Here is a 16,749-nt window from a genome sequence, read left to right as displayed (position 1 = left end):
ATTCTAGACACAAAGTAAGACTCAGCATGTTCAATCAAGAACATCAAAATAATGTAACACAACTTCTCTGAGCATAATCTTATACAATTAGAAATCAGTAATAGAAAGAATAAGGGAAAAATTAAATACATGGAAACTGAATGATACCTAACTTAAAAATTATTGGGTAATAGAAGAAATTAACAATAGCATTTTAGAAATATTGGACTCAAAGAGGATGAAAATACAACATGCCAAAACCTTGATGCTCGGACGACTATTTACAGCAATAGACACACATCAAAGAAGAAAGGGCCCAAATCAAGACGAAAGGGTTCAAATCAATACTTTAACTGTACAACTTGAACAAAGAGAAAAGGAGTAATAAAAGTAGTCCATAGTCATGAGAAGAAAATACACAATAAAGGTCAGAGCAGAAATAAACAGAAAATAGAAAAACAATAAAAAGAATCAACCAAACCAGATATGATATTTTGAGAAAGTCAATAAAATTGAAAATATACTGTTCAAATAGATGTTGTTGTTGTTGTTATGTGCCATTGAGTTGCTTGTGACTCATAGCGACCCTATGTACAACAGCACTAAATCCTGCTCTATCCTATGCCAATCTCACTGTCTCCAACACACCTACCCCGATTACCCCAGTCACTGAATCAATCCACCTCATAGAGGGTCTTCCCCTCCTGTGCTGTACCTCCACCCTCCCAAGCATGATGTCCCTTCAAGGACTGGTCCCGCCTTGCAACATGTCCAAAGTATGTCAGATGAAGCCTCAGAATCCTTGCCTCCAAGGAGTAGCCTGGTTTAACCCTCTCCAAGATGAACCTGTTTATTTTCTTAGCAATCTATGGTACATTCAATACTCTTCTCCAGCACCACAGCTCAAAGGCATCAATTCTCCTTCTATCCTCCCTAGTTATTGTCCAACTCTCTGACGCATAACAACTGATTGCAAAGACCATGGCCGGTATCAGGCACACCTTAGTCTCCAGATAAATAGATAAAGGGGTAAAAATGGAAAGATATCAAAAACACCAAAGGAAAGTAAGAGATCACAAGAGAACCCATTGACATAAAAGAATCATAAGAGACTATTATCAAGAGTTGTTCTGTAACACATTTGAAAAGCTAAAAGAGATGGATACATTTCCATAAAAACACTACTAGGCTAACACAAACAGAGATAAAAAACCTAAATAGACCTACAACCAAATAATAATTTGAAGATGTTGTTTAAAAAAACCCCAAAACCCTCTTTGCCCAAAACCCAGCTTGGGCCAAAATGGCTTCACTGAAGAGTTCTGCTAAACATTCAAAGTAGTGCTGACACCATTTTTACTCAAACTTACCAGAACACATAAAAATAAGAAACAATTCGTACTTCATTCTATAAAGTCAACATAATCCTTACATGAAGGCCCGGAAAGGAATCACAAAAAATAATTTAAAAAAAACAGAACAACGAAACAAAAATTAAAACCAACACCACTTTTGAGTAGAGATAAACACCACCACCACAAAACAACAGTATAGAATTTTCACAACTGCTCTTTTAATAGGAAAAAGATATTTTAAAAACTGAATATATATATATATATATATATATATATATATATATATGTGTAATTCCCCCCTCCTCCGCTTTCATTTTAAACAGGGCTTTGAACTGGTTGAAACACTTTCAGTCACGGCTAATGCAGCAAAGCTGGAACCTCCTTGAATTTGGAATTTTGGTGTTTTTGGTGCAATAAGTAGAATGGGGAACATGAAAAGTTGGTGTCCTGGAATGGGAGACCAGGACAAGGCAGAGTGAACTCTTTCAGGAGCCTAATGTGGAGAATTAAATGACTTTCAGCATTATGAAGAGCCACACACACTGAGACAGAGTTGTCAGCCATCTGATTTTGGCACCCTTGGTTAGGACTCGCTGATCAAGAAATTTGTTGGCTATGTAACACACACCACCCTTGTTTTTTAGAGGGGAGATTAAGTTTCTAGCAGAGTGTTGGCCATACCTTTTTCCATTCTGATATACCTATATTTTACAAGTCTGGTACATTTCAGCTTCGCTTAACTGGCCATGACTGAAATGCAAGGGACCATGTTTCAAAGCCCTAATTGAAAACAAAGCAATTAAATATAATAAGAAAGTTTAAAAATGGCATATTAAAAGCATCTGAATGTACCTGGACCATGGCTATTTCATTAGTAACGAGACCATAGCGGATGACAATATTGCATTCTTTGATGTCCAGACCTTCTTCTGCTACTGTGGTGGCGATAAGCAGATTTATTTTTCCAGTGCGAAATTTACTAATGACTTCTTTTTGTTCATTCTGTAGAAACATTTTAATAAATTAAATTTTGTAAGACTAAACACATTAAAATTCTTCTAATTAGGAGACAAAATAATAAATTGCAACTGGTCAGTGTAAATCAAAGGATTAGATCAGATGTGGGTTGGCTGCCATCTGTTTTTTGGCACTGAGCAAAGGCCTACTGGTGAGACAGCATTTGATTTCCAATCTGGGATTATCACACAATAACAAAAATATTTCCATCCTCCAGTCTGGAGATTGGAAGACCATCATTCATGCCAAGGAAATAAACTGATAGGCAACATGGGAGGAAGAAAGCGAGGAGATGAGACAGCAATGAAAAGCTTTCCCCCACTACATTAACTTCAAAATCTTTAATATTCAAAGGCTAAGATCATGAGGAAGCACTGAATAGGGCAAGATTTTGATCTGTTGTTCATAGGGTAGCTACATGTTCTAGGTGACAACAAAATAAAATTTTACAGATTATTGAATTATAAATCACAGAGAAAATGTACATGGTTTGCCACACTTGGTCACATTAAGAGACATTTAACAAGAAATAGAATAGCTCTGGAAGTACACAAGAGAAACTAAAAACACTAGCTGACTGACTGATTTTGAACAAAACTATTTTTAAGTTATATGAGTAAAACAATCGGTGGTAAAAAATGCTAACAATATAGTAAATAAAAAGTGTATGTATTCTGAAAACTGATGTAAATAAACAAATTAAAATAGGCACTCAGGCACTTGCATCTGGAGAATAAAACATGAGCAGAAACAGCCTGATATGGCCAGTACAGTTCCATTTTCATAACCACTCTTAACAAAGCTATTGTCCCACTCAGTCTTTAGGGCCTATTGTGGGTCCTCTTATATTAAATAAAGGTGTCATGGTGGCAAAGTAGGTTGATCAGCTAATCAGAAGTTTAGATGTTTGAACCCACCAGCCGCTCCAAGAGAGAGATAAAGCAGTCTCTTCCTATTTAGATTTCCAGCCTCCAAAACCTAATAGTCAACATAGTCTGAATCTACCTGACCCCAGTAGGTTTCAATTTTAGTTATAGTAAATAAAAAAAATACTAGATCAACAGTGAATTTCCCTAAGCTCTACATCTTCTTTGTAGAGGTCCTGTAGATGAATTTGTATCAGCCCCTAATTGCTGGAGTAGCCCTGCCATAAGCCCTTCTGGAATCATCCCTGTTAATCTCACCTCCCTGCTGTCACTTTTAGAGGAAAAAAAAACCTTGCTAAGGTTTTTATTAGCTACTTTCAGTATGTTAATTCAAAGGATCTCAAATCACATCAAATAGATGCTTCACTCCTAGTTTGTAAAAACTCTTAATGTGTAAATTCATGTCAGTTTACAAAGTAGGGCTTTGGGTCATGAGGAAGGGAATTTGTCCTGTAGCCTCAAGATAGGATGGGATCTTGGAAACATACTTTTAATTTTTATCCCACCTTTTATTTCAAAGAAGGTCTGGGGCCACATACAGTAGTAAATAAAGAGACTAGACCAGACTAGACTAGACTAGACTAGAATAGACTAGACTAGACTAGAATAGAATAGAATTTGAAAACGGGGAAAGACAGAAGTATCACTTACAGTGATTAACACAATTGCTGCAAGGGAACTGTGATTTTTTTTTTTTCCTGTGAGCTTCCTAAAAGCTAGGGCAAAATGGAAATGTGATATAAAATGTGCTCATCAAAAAGGAGGAAGTAGGGAGCTCTAGTGGCCTAGTGGCAAGATTGATTGCACTGCAATCCCAGGGGTACACGGTTCAAATCCACCAGATGCTGTGCTTGAGAAGGAGGGACAATATCCTTCTGTACCAATTAGATCTAATTTGATGGTACACGTGCACACACACGCACACACACACACACACAACCAAAAAACCACAATACTTAATTAAAAAAAGGAGGAAGTACACTCATTATGAAAGGAAGTTAATGTCTTTACTACTAATACATGCTTGAGACAACTTTAAAAAACCCTACTGAGTAATACAGAAATTATTTTAAAAAATCTCCACATGCATTTAAATTAATTCCATTTATCATTTGAAACACAGCATGGTCACCACTTCCATAACCCTATTAAGCAGTTTTACTCTACATATATGAGGTTATCATGGGGTGGGACCACTTGAGGGCAACTAACAACAACAGCATAACACACTAAGTTGTGGGGAGGGGATGCTGATTTTATAATTCTGTGAATATTTCTGTTTTGTTTCTGAAATGGGAAATGTTTCTTTAAGAGATATTTAGAAAGTTTATCCAAGTACGTAAAAAATTTATTCCTAGGTCAATGCCTAGGGAGCTCTGGTGGTTTAGTGGCAAGTAGTTGCACTGCAATCCCAAAGGCACTTGGTTCAAATCCACCAGATGCTCCACAGGAGAAGGATGAATAATCTCCTTCTGTGCAATTTACTGCCTCTGAAAACCCACTGAAGGGTCAGCTATAAGTCAGTTCCTCTACAGTGTATAATAACAACAGTAGGCCAATACTTAAGGTATCAAATACCACAGATTAAATCCTTATGATGAACTGAAATCAGAATTAGAGATGAATTGGAAAAAGAGAGTACATTGTGAGTACTGAAATTGATATTATTGAACAAAATGCTGAATGAAAGATTAAATAAAAATTAAATTGCTTTCTAAAGTTTCCATCAAGTCACAAAAAATTAAATTTATCATTAAACACTTAGATGAAATAAAAATAGAATGAATGACTTTTTAAAAAATTTAACAGGCATTTCATGTTTTGTAGGTTAATTAGAAAAAAAGAGTATATTTTATGTAAATTTGTTTGTAATATTAAAAGCATATCAATTATTTTCAACCAATTCATGAAAATGGGATGGTACAATGAGTATTTACTGTGAAAAAAACCAAATTGCTGTTAATAGTACTGAAAATTAATATGGTTCATAGAATTAAACCATAGGGTTGCCCAGTTTGGTGGATAGAGGGAGGAGGTGAGGAAACGGAAAAATGATGGATAAGATGGTAATTAATCTTATAAAACATTATGCATGGAAATGATTGTAAGAAACGCAATATGAATGAAGAATAGTGTAAAACAATGTATATAAACTTTGTAAACAAATCAACATAACATTTTTTTAAAAAGCTATTATAAAAAATTAAATTTTTAAAACTCTCACATTTTCTTTCAAGAACAAGTATTTTATACTCATTCTTTTCAGGACAGTTGTGGTTAAGAGCCAACCAGATGGCTCTGACTCACAGTGACTGTATGGAGCACAGAACAAAACTCTGTTGATCCTGCACCAATCTTGTAATATGTGTGTTACACGAGTCCATTGTGCCAGGAACTTTATCAAACGATCTCATGGAGAATCTTCCTCTTTTTTCAATGAGCCTCTCTTTGCTAATATAATAAGATGTCCTTTTCCAGATACTGGTCTCCTGATAATCTGCCCAAAGCACGTGAGTCAGAGTCTCCCCATCACTGATTTTATAGAGCTCTCTGGATGCACTTCTTTCAACAAAGAATTGATGCACGGTTCATCATTTCGATCCAAATCCATCCATCAATCTATCTTACTGTTACATGATGTGCCTAGTGGATTAGTAAATAACTTGTCAGGCTGTTACATGGAAGGGTGGTGGCTTGAACTCATGAATAAGAATTCATTAATACGTCTTCAGGAATAAGATGGGCAGTCTCCTCCTATAAATACTTACACGTTTATTGTGAGTCAGAATGACTCGAAGGCAGAAGGTTATGGTGCTGGAAGATATCTACCAGCATTTTAAATGGTGGACAAGTGTCAGCAGAACTCTTAGAATAAAAGACGATAAGAAGTAAGATCTGGTGATGTACTTTTGAAAACCAATCAATGAAAATCTGACAAATACTAACAGCTAAATATCCAATATATTGATGGAAGATAAGACCACTAAATTGGAAGGCACTAAAAATACAAGTGGGGAGGAGTCTCAATAATGGACGCAACTATGCCAAGAATTATGAAGTTGGCACAGGATTAGACACTTTACTCTGTTTTGCACAGTCACCATGAGTTGGAGATGACAGCAACCAACAACATCATTAAAAAGAAAGAGTCTACAGAACGTTTATACCTGTGTCATGGGCTTGAACTCGCTGCTGTGCCCAGCTCCAATCAAATGGTGGGCTTTCACTCCCACTTCTGCAAACTTGTCATTTTCAGTAATCCACTGGGAAAGGGCAAACGCGCTGTGTCGTGTTTTTGTGAAAATTATCCCCCTTGCCGACCCCTCATTCCTAGTATACTGCTCCATTATGGTGTTTCTTAATTGCATCAGCTTTTCATTTTCATGATCTGGGTTTTCAGCCAGGTTTTTCAATTTTTTCCTGTTGTCTTTAAGAAACAATTAGTCAAAATTAGCAAAACAATCACGTAGTTGCACATGATGTTTTCTTAATGATGCATTGATATTTGCTCATGGCAGTTTATCTTTTGTTATTATCTAAATTACAAGGCTCATTTTAGAAAGAAATTCACTGCAATCATTTAAAATAAATGCATATGATAAATTATCAGTTGTGATCATATAGCTGGCTCATGACTAACCTGGTTGTAATAGGTTCAGTGCAAGTGGAATTTCTTCTTTCAAAATAATATTTTAATAGGGACTTGGGGGTCTTATGAGAAGCAATAGGTTTATTCAAAAGAGGTGAATGCTATAGACCTAGAGAAAAATAATTATATTGATTCTTACCAAAAAATAAATCAATGAGAAAGATATCCGTCTCATCCAATTTCAAAGGTTTCTTCTTTTTATCCTCATTTTTGTTGCCGTCCTCATCGGCACTGTCCCCACTCTCATCACTATCATCTTCTGAAATGCCAAACTTCTTTTGTCTTTCATCAGTATAGAAAGTTTCAAGGTGATTAAAAGCATCAATCATTCGGATTGTGTCATTAATTTGCAGAGCCTCATTGTACTTTCTCAAATGCTCTGCACAAACACGGTCTTTACGGTTTCCTTCTCTTGCAGCTATGAAAAAATAAATAAAAGTATGGTGAGTAGTGAGGGGATGAGTGAACAACACAGTTCCTAAAAGAGTTCTGTGGATGTGAATATGTTTATGATCTAAAGCAAAGCCAGTGTAGATTCAGTTAATTCTGCCTCACAGCAGTCCTATTTGTTTCACTCTATTCCCATACAGAAAGGAATTGTTCACCACAGTATTGTCAATGACAGTAACCTTTCAGAAGTAGACAAGGAGTTCTTCCTTTGAAAGGGTCTCTAAGTAGATTAAAATTGCCAAAACTTTTGGTTAGCACCAAGGTACTTCATCTTTTGTGCTATGCTTGTAATACTGTCTCTAAAATCTGTTTCACTTTGATTTTGAAATGGGCTACATGAGGTTCAAAATGTGCTGTTAACACTAACAAAAAGCAAATTTCCACCCCTTACATTTGTTCAAATTGTGCATCACCAAGAACACATACTTGAGTCACTCTGGCTAAGAAAAACATGAAAAACATTTTAGGAGAGTTTGCCTTTGGAAACATAACTGTTAATATTTATCTTAGCATTTTCAACCTGCAATAAGCCAATGGCTAAAGATAAACCAAAATGGATGCTTTTCCTAGATAAGGAACTGGGGCATGTTTTTTCTTGTCCTACTTAGAACATAGATCTTTTATCTGAGATTTCATTTGCTTTCAATATGCTTGGAAATATGTGATACAGCCATCTGAAATTTTGGCACAAACATGGACAAAAATAAGTGTTGAGTCAAACCAAAATTACCTTCTTTTTCCATTTGAATGGCCCATTGTTCGTAGGGTTGAGTTCCAAAATCTGACCTTAGATTCATTTGGCAAAATATTTGAATCTTTGTCATTATTTCTAGAAGTTTTTCTTTAAATGGATCCTAAAAATAAATTACACCCTTGTTTTTATATAAGCATGCAAAGTTTTTACATGAGCACATTGTTAATGAACCACCACTATATTTTTAAGAACAATTTCCATGTTACAGTAAATTTGATTCAGAATATTTGTCCAAAGACTAAAACAATTAATCTTTGACAACCTCTTTGTTCATTGATATTTATCAGCTTTTACCTCTACCTTCAAGCCATATCTGTATCCTTCTATTCCTGGTGTGAATTCCAATTTAAGTTTCAAAAATTAAAGCTAAATGAATGATGACACAAAGTTGAATATCAAAGATAATGTGAAAAACATATTAATGTTGTAATTATTTGTAACAGCTAAATCTAACTCAATAACTATTTCTTTGAAGAACCTACTTGAGTTTTATTTTTACAAAAATTAAAAGTTGAGAGGTAGCACTCTGAACAAAGTTCACTTCAGGAAATACATACTACATGATTCCATTTACATAAAATTCACAAGGCAAAGCTCAGTCTTGGTGTTAGAAGCCAGGACACTGATCTTATTTTGCAGATGGGGACTAGCAGGAGTCAAACTGGCACTTCTCAGGTGTAGGTTATGTCCTATTTCTTGATCTGAATTTTGGTTATATAGGTGTTCTCAGTTTATTAAAAGTCAATTCTCTCTTTTTTTTTCTTATGATTTTGTATTTTTCTGTATGCATGTTATATGCCAAAGAATTATTCACTGAAAAAATTAAAGAGTAGTATAACATATTCTTTTTAAGAAATGTCCTGAAAATATGACTTTTTTATGACTATGAATAGAAGCACACATATAAACTAATAACATAAAAACAAGTGAGTAACAAAACATATGGATGAATAGAGTATATTCAAATGTGCTGGTGCCATTGAAATATATAGTTCTCTTTTCCAAATTAAAAAAAAAAATTATTGTTGGAGGTTAGTCACCAGTGCCTCTTATATGTCAAATACAATATCATCTACAGTATTTACTTTATATAATTAAATCTAATGCCTTTATGTAATGTATTTCAAGGACTAAAGTTATAATCAGTATAAACAGTGGAAATTAATCATACCTTAAAAATTTCATGAAACAAAAAATAAAGACAAAATGTACTAGTCATAATGTCCAAGTTGACTCTCAGTTGTTGTTTGTATTCTGAGAAATTATTCATTGCAAAAGCCCCATTAAAGTAAATATTTCATTTCTTTACCATGTCACTGTTTTCCTCAGAAAGTAAATATGCAAATATGCAAATTAGATAGGATTCTCATTATCATTGCCAACCATAATCTGGTAGCAACAAAATGTTTTTTATTTTGGTAGTGTGTTATGTCAGAAAAGCAATCTTGGAATTCACCAAGAATATAAAAAAATTGAAAAGGGTGAAAAGAAGTATGGCAATCCTTCTAGTTATGCTGTACAATTCTCACTTTTCTCCATGATTCATATGCAGTCAAATAATTGCTGACTCTAAATAATTACTATATTTCATATAAGGCATAAAATTAAAAGAAGTTTAGAACACAGTACAGGGCTTTACTGTCAATAGCAATGTTGTTCTTGTTGTTACAGTTGAGTCACCTGCTACTCATGCAACCCTATATACAACCACCCTAAACCCTGCTCTATCCTGTGCCAATCTCACTGTCTTTGACACACCTACATTCCCTGACATTACCCCAGTCACTGAATCAATCCATCTCATCAAGGGTCTTCCTCTCCTGTGCTGTTCCTTCCCAAGCATGATTTCCCTTTCTAAGGACTGGTCCCTTCTTGCAACATGTACAGAGTATGTCAGATGGAACTTCAGAATCCTTGCCTCCAAGGAGCAGACTGGTTTAATCTTTCTAAGATGAACAATCCATGGTATATACATTACTCTTCTCCAACACTACAGCTCAAATTACCAATTCTTCTTCTAACATCCCTAGTCATTGTGCAGCTGACACATAGTAAATGACTGCAAAGATCATGAACTGTATCAGACACTCCTTTGTCTCCAGACTATACAGTACTTCAGAGAGGTCTTTAACAGCAGACTTTCCCATCACAATATGTCTTTTCATTTCCTAGCTGCTTGTGCCAAGAGTCTTGATTGTGGACCCAAGCAAACTAAAGCTGTTAACAATCTCAGTCTCTTCACCGTCTATCATGATGCTGCCAATCAGCCCAGTGGTGAGAATCTTTGTTTTCTTGATATGAGCTTCAATCCATATCGAAGGCTGCAATCCCTGACCTTCTGCAGCAAGTGCTTCAGGTCCTTCTCAGTTTCAGCATAAAATCATAACTTGGTTTCTTGATAAAATTTTATGATAATGTTTTTAGGTGATCAGTATGAAATAGAAATAAAAAGACATGTTATACTGGGAAAATTTGTCAAGGACCTCTCTAAAACACTAACGAACAGCAATGTTAGTATACAGACTAATAGATGTCTGATCCAAGCCATGGTATTTGCAGTTGTTCCCTATGCATCTGAAATTGGACAATGAAGAAGGGTGACAGAAAGAGAATCAATGCCTTTGAATTGTAGTGTTGAAGAGGAATACTGAGTATTTCATGAGCTGCTAAATGGACAGTCACGTCTGTCTTAGGTGAAGTACAACCAGGATGCTCTTTAGAGGCAAGAATGACGAAACTTTATCTCACATACTTTAGGCATGTTGTCAAAAAGAGGCTAGTCCTAGGAAAAAGACTACAGTCTGGGAAGGTAGAGAGGGTCAAAAAAAGAGAGGAAGACCCTTAATAAGATGGATTTGTCCTTATAGGACTTATTAGTTCACTTAGCATAATGCTTTCCAGTCTTTCCCAAGTTACATAGTGATTTACAAAATGATTGCTCCTGCATGCTGCATAGTATTCCATCATGTGAATGTACCATAATTTCTCAATCCATTGGATTGTGGTTGGACATGTAAGCTGTTTCCATGTCCTAGCGATCGTGAATATCTACTCTGAATTTTGGTGTACAAGTTTCCATTTTGCCTCAATTCTCATTTGCTTGGAGTATATTCCAAGTAGCAGACGAGCTGGGTCATATGGAATTTCTATGTTCAGCTTTCTGAGGAAACACCAAACTGCCTTTTCAGCGTGGTTGTACCATTTGACAATCCCACCAACAAAAGGGAGAAGAGTGGAGCAGAGCAGTGAGGTTGGACAGGAGGAAGGGGTGTTAATCATAGGGTCACACAATTTGATGGGTGGAGGGGGTAAAGGAAATGGGAAAGATCCAGTGTGAAAACAAAGATGGCTTGACACAACCACTGTACCAATGGAGTTGGTAGCACATATTAAAAAATCAAAGAAATATATAATTTTTAATACATACTTCTCTGGTGACATCTGCAATTACAAACTTTTTGTATGGTTCCTTTATGTGGCCTCTGAGTTCATCAATATTTTCTTTCACAGTTTTAATGGTAAATGAGTCAAGATTGGCACATATCTAGATAAAAAAAATATATTTCCAAAATTAAAATTACTTTTCCAGTTTAACTTATTCAAAGGAGACTGAGCATTATTTACTGACTATAACATTTTACTATTGTTTATCATATATCTACTTAACTAATAACAGTTTACATTACTAGAAGAACTCCTAAATCAAATCAGAGCATACTTTTTAAAAAATCATTACTTTCTTCTCTTTTCTGAAATTCTGCCTTTCATCTAGAAAACCCAATTGCTATTTGTAGTGGCAGGCAGAGAGAAAGATATTACATTCTTATGATACCATCTTATAATGATATCATTAAAGCCACATTATAGGTATTTGTGACATCATGAATCACATTGTCATCTTAAACCCTTTATTCTATATATGAATGACAAATACACAGGATGGCAAATGCACAGCTGACTGACTCCACATCAAAGCTAGTCCTTAATTCAAGTAATACAATCTTGGAGCCAATAATCAAACCTCTGAATACTTTACCTATTCTACATGATTATCAGTGAGGCAACTTGAAGGAGTAGACTTGTAAATGCAATTGCCTTGGTGGTGGAATATTTCTCAGTTACTCTGAGTCACATTTGAGACCAACAGCAGCACTTTGGTACTGCTATTTAGGGGCAGCTGAAAAGTAGGATTTTAATCTTTGCTTCTTCTAGCTCTGCTTCTGTCATTGAATTTAGTATGGCATCATCATATTAAATTTGCCTTACCCTGAATCTGAGGATCATTTAAAACAGAAAAGACATGTGGGGGTTCGGGGGGGAAGGATCTAATTTTGAAATTCATAGAATAATAGAATGTATGAAAACGAGATATAGTTCATACATCTTTCTACATCAAATAGAGCATTAACACTCAGAGTAGCTGTTGAAAAGAACCTATTATTTTATTTTTGTGTTACTACTTTGTGCCAGAGTTACTTATTAAGGTACAATAACACTTTTGTTGAAGATGAAGCATCTTACTTTAGAGCAACTAGTAATCATTTAATTCATGAATGATCACAGAATGCTTTTCTTCTGTATACTTCACAACATTTGTACGAAACGTAAATTAAAAATTCCAGAATCATCGGTGTTTGTTTCAGTTTTGACTGTAGGGTTATACATAAAGTCAATGACTTACTTTTAAAATATGTTCCTCAGCCTTGGCTTGCTTTTTGGCTCCTCCAACACCAGGTGAAGCTGTTAGTCCTAGTATCTGAGGTAAAGGAAATACTGGTTTGTTTTCCTTCCTGTGAATGTTGTTTTTCAACTTCTGGGTCAAATAACGCCTCATGATGTTATTATAGACGGCTTCTTTGATGGTGTGATGGCATTCATCAATGATGAGAAGCGAAAAGTCTTAAAGGAAAATTCAAATGGTTTATTTATTTGCCCATACCGACAAACGACAGTGAAAGAAGTCTTTTAGCAAATTGAGCTGGGATGGTTTTTCTTGAGCTGGACTCTGCCACAGCTCTTCATCACTTTTAGGAAGAAAGTCTAACTGTCCTAGGAACTTGCACATGCTTTCATGGACGTAGATTCATCATGGAAATATCCCTGCTAGATATCACGCCCTCTTAAAAGATGAGTTTCAAAAACTGTATAAAGTTAAAAATTTCTAATAACTCTGAGGACTATACTTTTGTTCTTAATAAAAATATTTCATTTTAAATTGATATGTGCTAATTTTCTATCTAGCAGTACAAGTCATACTATATAAGGAGGGTTAATGCTCCCTTGTTTTAACATTGCTTTTAATTACTGTAATTATTGCTCTTCTTCCTCTCTTTCTTATTTCCTCACCTCCACAAAACAGAAAGGATACTATTTTTATTCTAAAAGAAAAATATATTAAGGTCCCAAAGGTCAAATTAAGAACTTTACAGCATCCAGAACCAAGAAGTTGTCGTCATTGTTACTGTTAGATACTCCTGATTTGAGCACGGCCTATAGTGACTCTATAAATAACTGATCTGTGCCATCCTCATCCTCTCGGACACCCTTGAGCACAGTGCTTTAGTCACTGTGTCAATCCACCTTGTTGAGGGTCTTCCTCTCTTTCAATGACTCTCCATTTATCCAAGTACGATGTCCCTTTCCAGGAAATAGACCCTCCTAACATGCCCAAAGGATGTGAGATGAAGCTTTCCATTCTTGCCTATAACGTCCAGCACTCTAGCTGCATTTTTCTAAGACATATTTGTGTGTTCCTTTGAAAGTCTATGGAATATTCAACACTCTTCTCCAACACCAAAACGCAAAGGCATCAATTCAACGCTAAGATGCATAGCAAGTGATTAAAAAGACAAATTACTTGAATGGGGCACAATTTAGTCTTCAAACTGACATCATTATGTCTCAATAATTCAGAGAGGTCCCTAACAGCAGACTTGCCCAACATGATACATTTCCTGATCACTGGTAGCAAGGGTCTTGATTGTGAATTCAAGTGAATTCAAGTAAGATAAAATTGTTGGCAACTTTAATCATGATGTTGCTTATTGGACCAATGATGAGAATTTTCATCTTCTTGATGTAGAGAATCAATTCCTATTGAAGGTTTTAGTTTTAAATTCTCTGCAGCAAGTGTTTTGAGTCCTTCTCACTTTCACCAAGGAAAACGATGCCATTTATTAATGTAGGTTATTGATGTCTTCCTCTGATTGTGATGCCAATCTTTTTCATAGAGTCCAATCTCTCAAATTATTTTCTCAATATATGTATTGAATAGGTATTAAGAAAGGATACAATTCTTATGCACATCTTTACTGATTTTAAACCATGCAGTGTTCCTTTGCTTTGTTTAGACAATAGCTTCTTGGTGTAGGTATAAGTTTCATATGAGCAAAGTTAAGTGCTGTGGGTTTTCTGTTCTTCTCAGTATTAGCCATAGTTTGTTATGATCCATATAATCAAATAGCTTTGTATAGTCAATAAAACACAAATGGACTTTTTTTCCTTGTATTCTCTGCTTTCAGGTAAGGTCCATCAGACATCAGCAATTATATCCTTGGTGCCACAGCCTCTTCTCAATCCAACTTGAGCTTCTGACACTTCTCTGTCTAGGTACTGTTCTAGTGTTGGGTTTCTGGTTTTGTTTTGTTTTTTTCTATTTTCAGAAATATTTTGCTTACCTATGATATTAATTGTAGAAGGAGGAGTGGCATCCACTTCCACAATAGCTTGCCTCCAGAAACCCTATGAACCTGGAGAGAGGATGAAAGGCACCCAAGCGTCGAGGACTCTCCTTCATAGGGCCGCTATGAGTCGCCTGCGACTCAACGGCACTTAACAACAACAACATGATATTAATTATATTGGTTGATAATTTCCACATTTGTTGTATCACCTTTCTTGCAAATGGGACCAAATATATAGATCTCTGCCAGTTGATCAGGCAGCTGGTATAGACTGGTGTGCAGGTCCAAGGCTGCATCTGTTAGTTGAAACATGTCAGTTAGCATTGCAATAATTTCTAGTGCCTTATTTTTTGCCAGTGCTTTCATTGCTGCTCATACTTCTTCTTCATTATAATTGGCTCTTGTTCATATAGTACTTCCTGAAATTTTTCAGTGTCAATCAATTCTTTTTGGTACAGTGACTCTGTGTATTCTTTTTATCTTCTTTTGATACATCCTCTATTATTAAAGTTATTGCCCATAGAATCTCTGAGCATTGCAACTCAAGGCTTGAAATTGTTTTTTAGTTCTCTCAGCTTGTGCGATGTGGAATGAATTCCTCTCTTTATATTCTCTCACTCTCTCTCTTTATACATTCCATATGATACTTTGCTTTGTCTTCTCAAGTTACCATTTGAAATCTTCTGTTCATTTTTTCTACTTCAGTCTTCCCCCTTTGTTTTAGCTTCTTGATGCTTCAGTGCAATTTTTAAAGTCTTTTCTGACATCCATTTTTATATTTTATTTCTCCTCTTTCTTTGTAATAACCTCTCTTTACAGGTGGCATCTTTGATATGTACCCATAACTCATTTGCTCTTTGATCATTAGTATTCAATGCCTCAAATCTATTCTGGAGATGATTTTTCATTTCAGATGAGATAGAATCAGGGTCATATTTTTATTCTTGTAGACTTGTTTTCATTTTCTCTAGCTTCAACTTGAACTTGCAATGAAAAATTGATGGGCTGTCACATAGTCAGCACCTGGCCTGGTTTTGAATTCTTATCTTGAGCTTCTCTAAGTATTGTCTATGTAATCTGATTCCTGTGCAGTTCATCAGGTAAGGTCTGTGTGCAAAGTCACTATCTGTGTTGTGTTTTTTTTTAAATTTGCAATAATTCACAATATTTTTTGTTTATTAGAATTAACATTTTCTAATTAAAAACTTATTATCCATTTTTTGTTCATTTTCCCTAAGGCATAGAACAGGGTTTTTAAAAGTAATATAAGATAATCTAAAGTAAGACTTATTTGCTTTTTTAAAATCAATATCCTTTATTTACTACAATTGTTAATACTATTTTTAATATGATTACTAATTAGATTTTAGAAACAGAAACACTGCAACCAACCTGACAATTCAACACCAGCATCTTCTCCTTTTTCTGAATTTAGGAGAGAATTTTCAAGAATTTGAGCTGTACAGATAATAACATCATGGGTTTTCACAAGATTTGGAAATGATATTTTCAGTTGAGTATCACCACTTAATCCAATAGTACGATAACATTTCTTCAAATATGGTTCAAACTCTTTGCGGAAGAGCTGTTCAACTAAAGGTACCTTTAAAAAAAGTCCAGGTTTTTGAAAGTTAAGGAAAAAAAAAAATAACAGTCAATACAAAACTACTATTTATCAAAGGCCTACAAGTGTATATCATTAGCTTATGAAACATCAAACTATCCATTGATTCATCAGTTTATTTGGCAGCGAACATTTAAAAAAAAAAGAAAAGAAAATCAATTTTTAGTGAAGGGTTGAACTATGAAAGGTTATTAATTCCAAATGAAATATTATAAATGTAATGTTGTTGCATACTGTAGAGTCAGAACCAACCCATCTTTGACCTTCTTGCAGGTTTTCAGAGGCAGCTAATCACACGGGAGGAAATTGCTC

General features: G+C 35.1%; 1 protein-coding gene across 1 annotated transcript in view; it reads right to left on the bottom strand.

Moving 5' to 3' along the window:
* IFIH1 (interferon induced with helicase C domain 1) overlaps positions 1-16,749 on the bottom strand; it is a 93,686-nt gene that overhangs the window by 13,492 nt on the left and 63,445 nt on the right. The window contains exons 6-12 of the mRNA XM_006879359.1: positions 16,206-16,416; positions 12,812-13,029; positions 11,558-11,674; positions 8,107-8,230; positions 7,066-7,344; positions 6,445-6,704; positions 2,187-2,336 (exon numbers count right to left, since the gene is read on the bottom strand). Of these exons, the coding sequence (XP_006879421.1) occupies positions 2,187-2,336; positions 6,445-6,704; positions 7,066-7,344; positions 8,107-8,230; positions 11,558-11,674; positions 12,812-13,029; positions 16,206-16,416 (1,359 nt within the window). The remainder of the gene's footprint in view (positions 1-2,186; positions 2,337-6,444; positions 6,705-7,065; positions 7,345-8,106; positions 8,231-11,557; positions 11,675-12,811; positions 13,030-16,205; positions 16,417-16,749) is intronic.

This window comes from Elephantulus edwardii, unplaced genomic scaffold (assembly GCF_000299155.1).
Source record: "Elephantulus edwardii isolate Elephantulus edwardi_28Jun2011 unplaced genomic scaffold, EleEdw1.0 scaffold00003, whole genome shotgun sequence".
NCBI classification, from domain to species: domain Eukaryota; kingdom Metazoa; phylum Chordata; class Mammalia; order Macroscelidea; family Macroscelididae; genus Elephantulus; species Elephantulus edwardii.
Note: the sequence above shows the minus strand (reverse complement) of the source record. Positions and strands in the feature narration are given on the sequence as shown.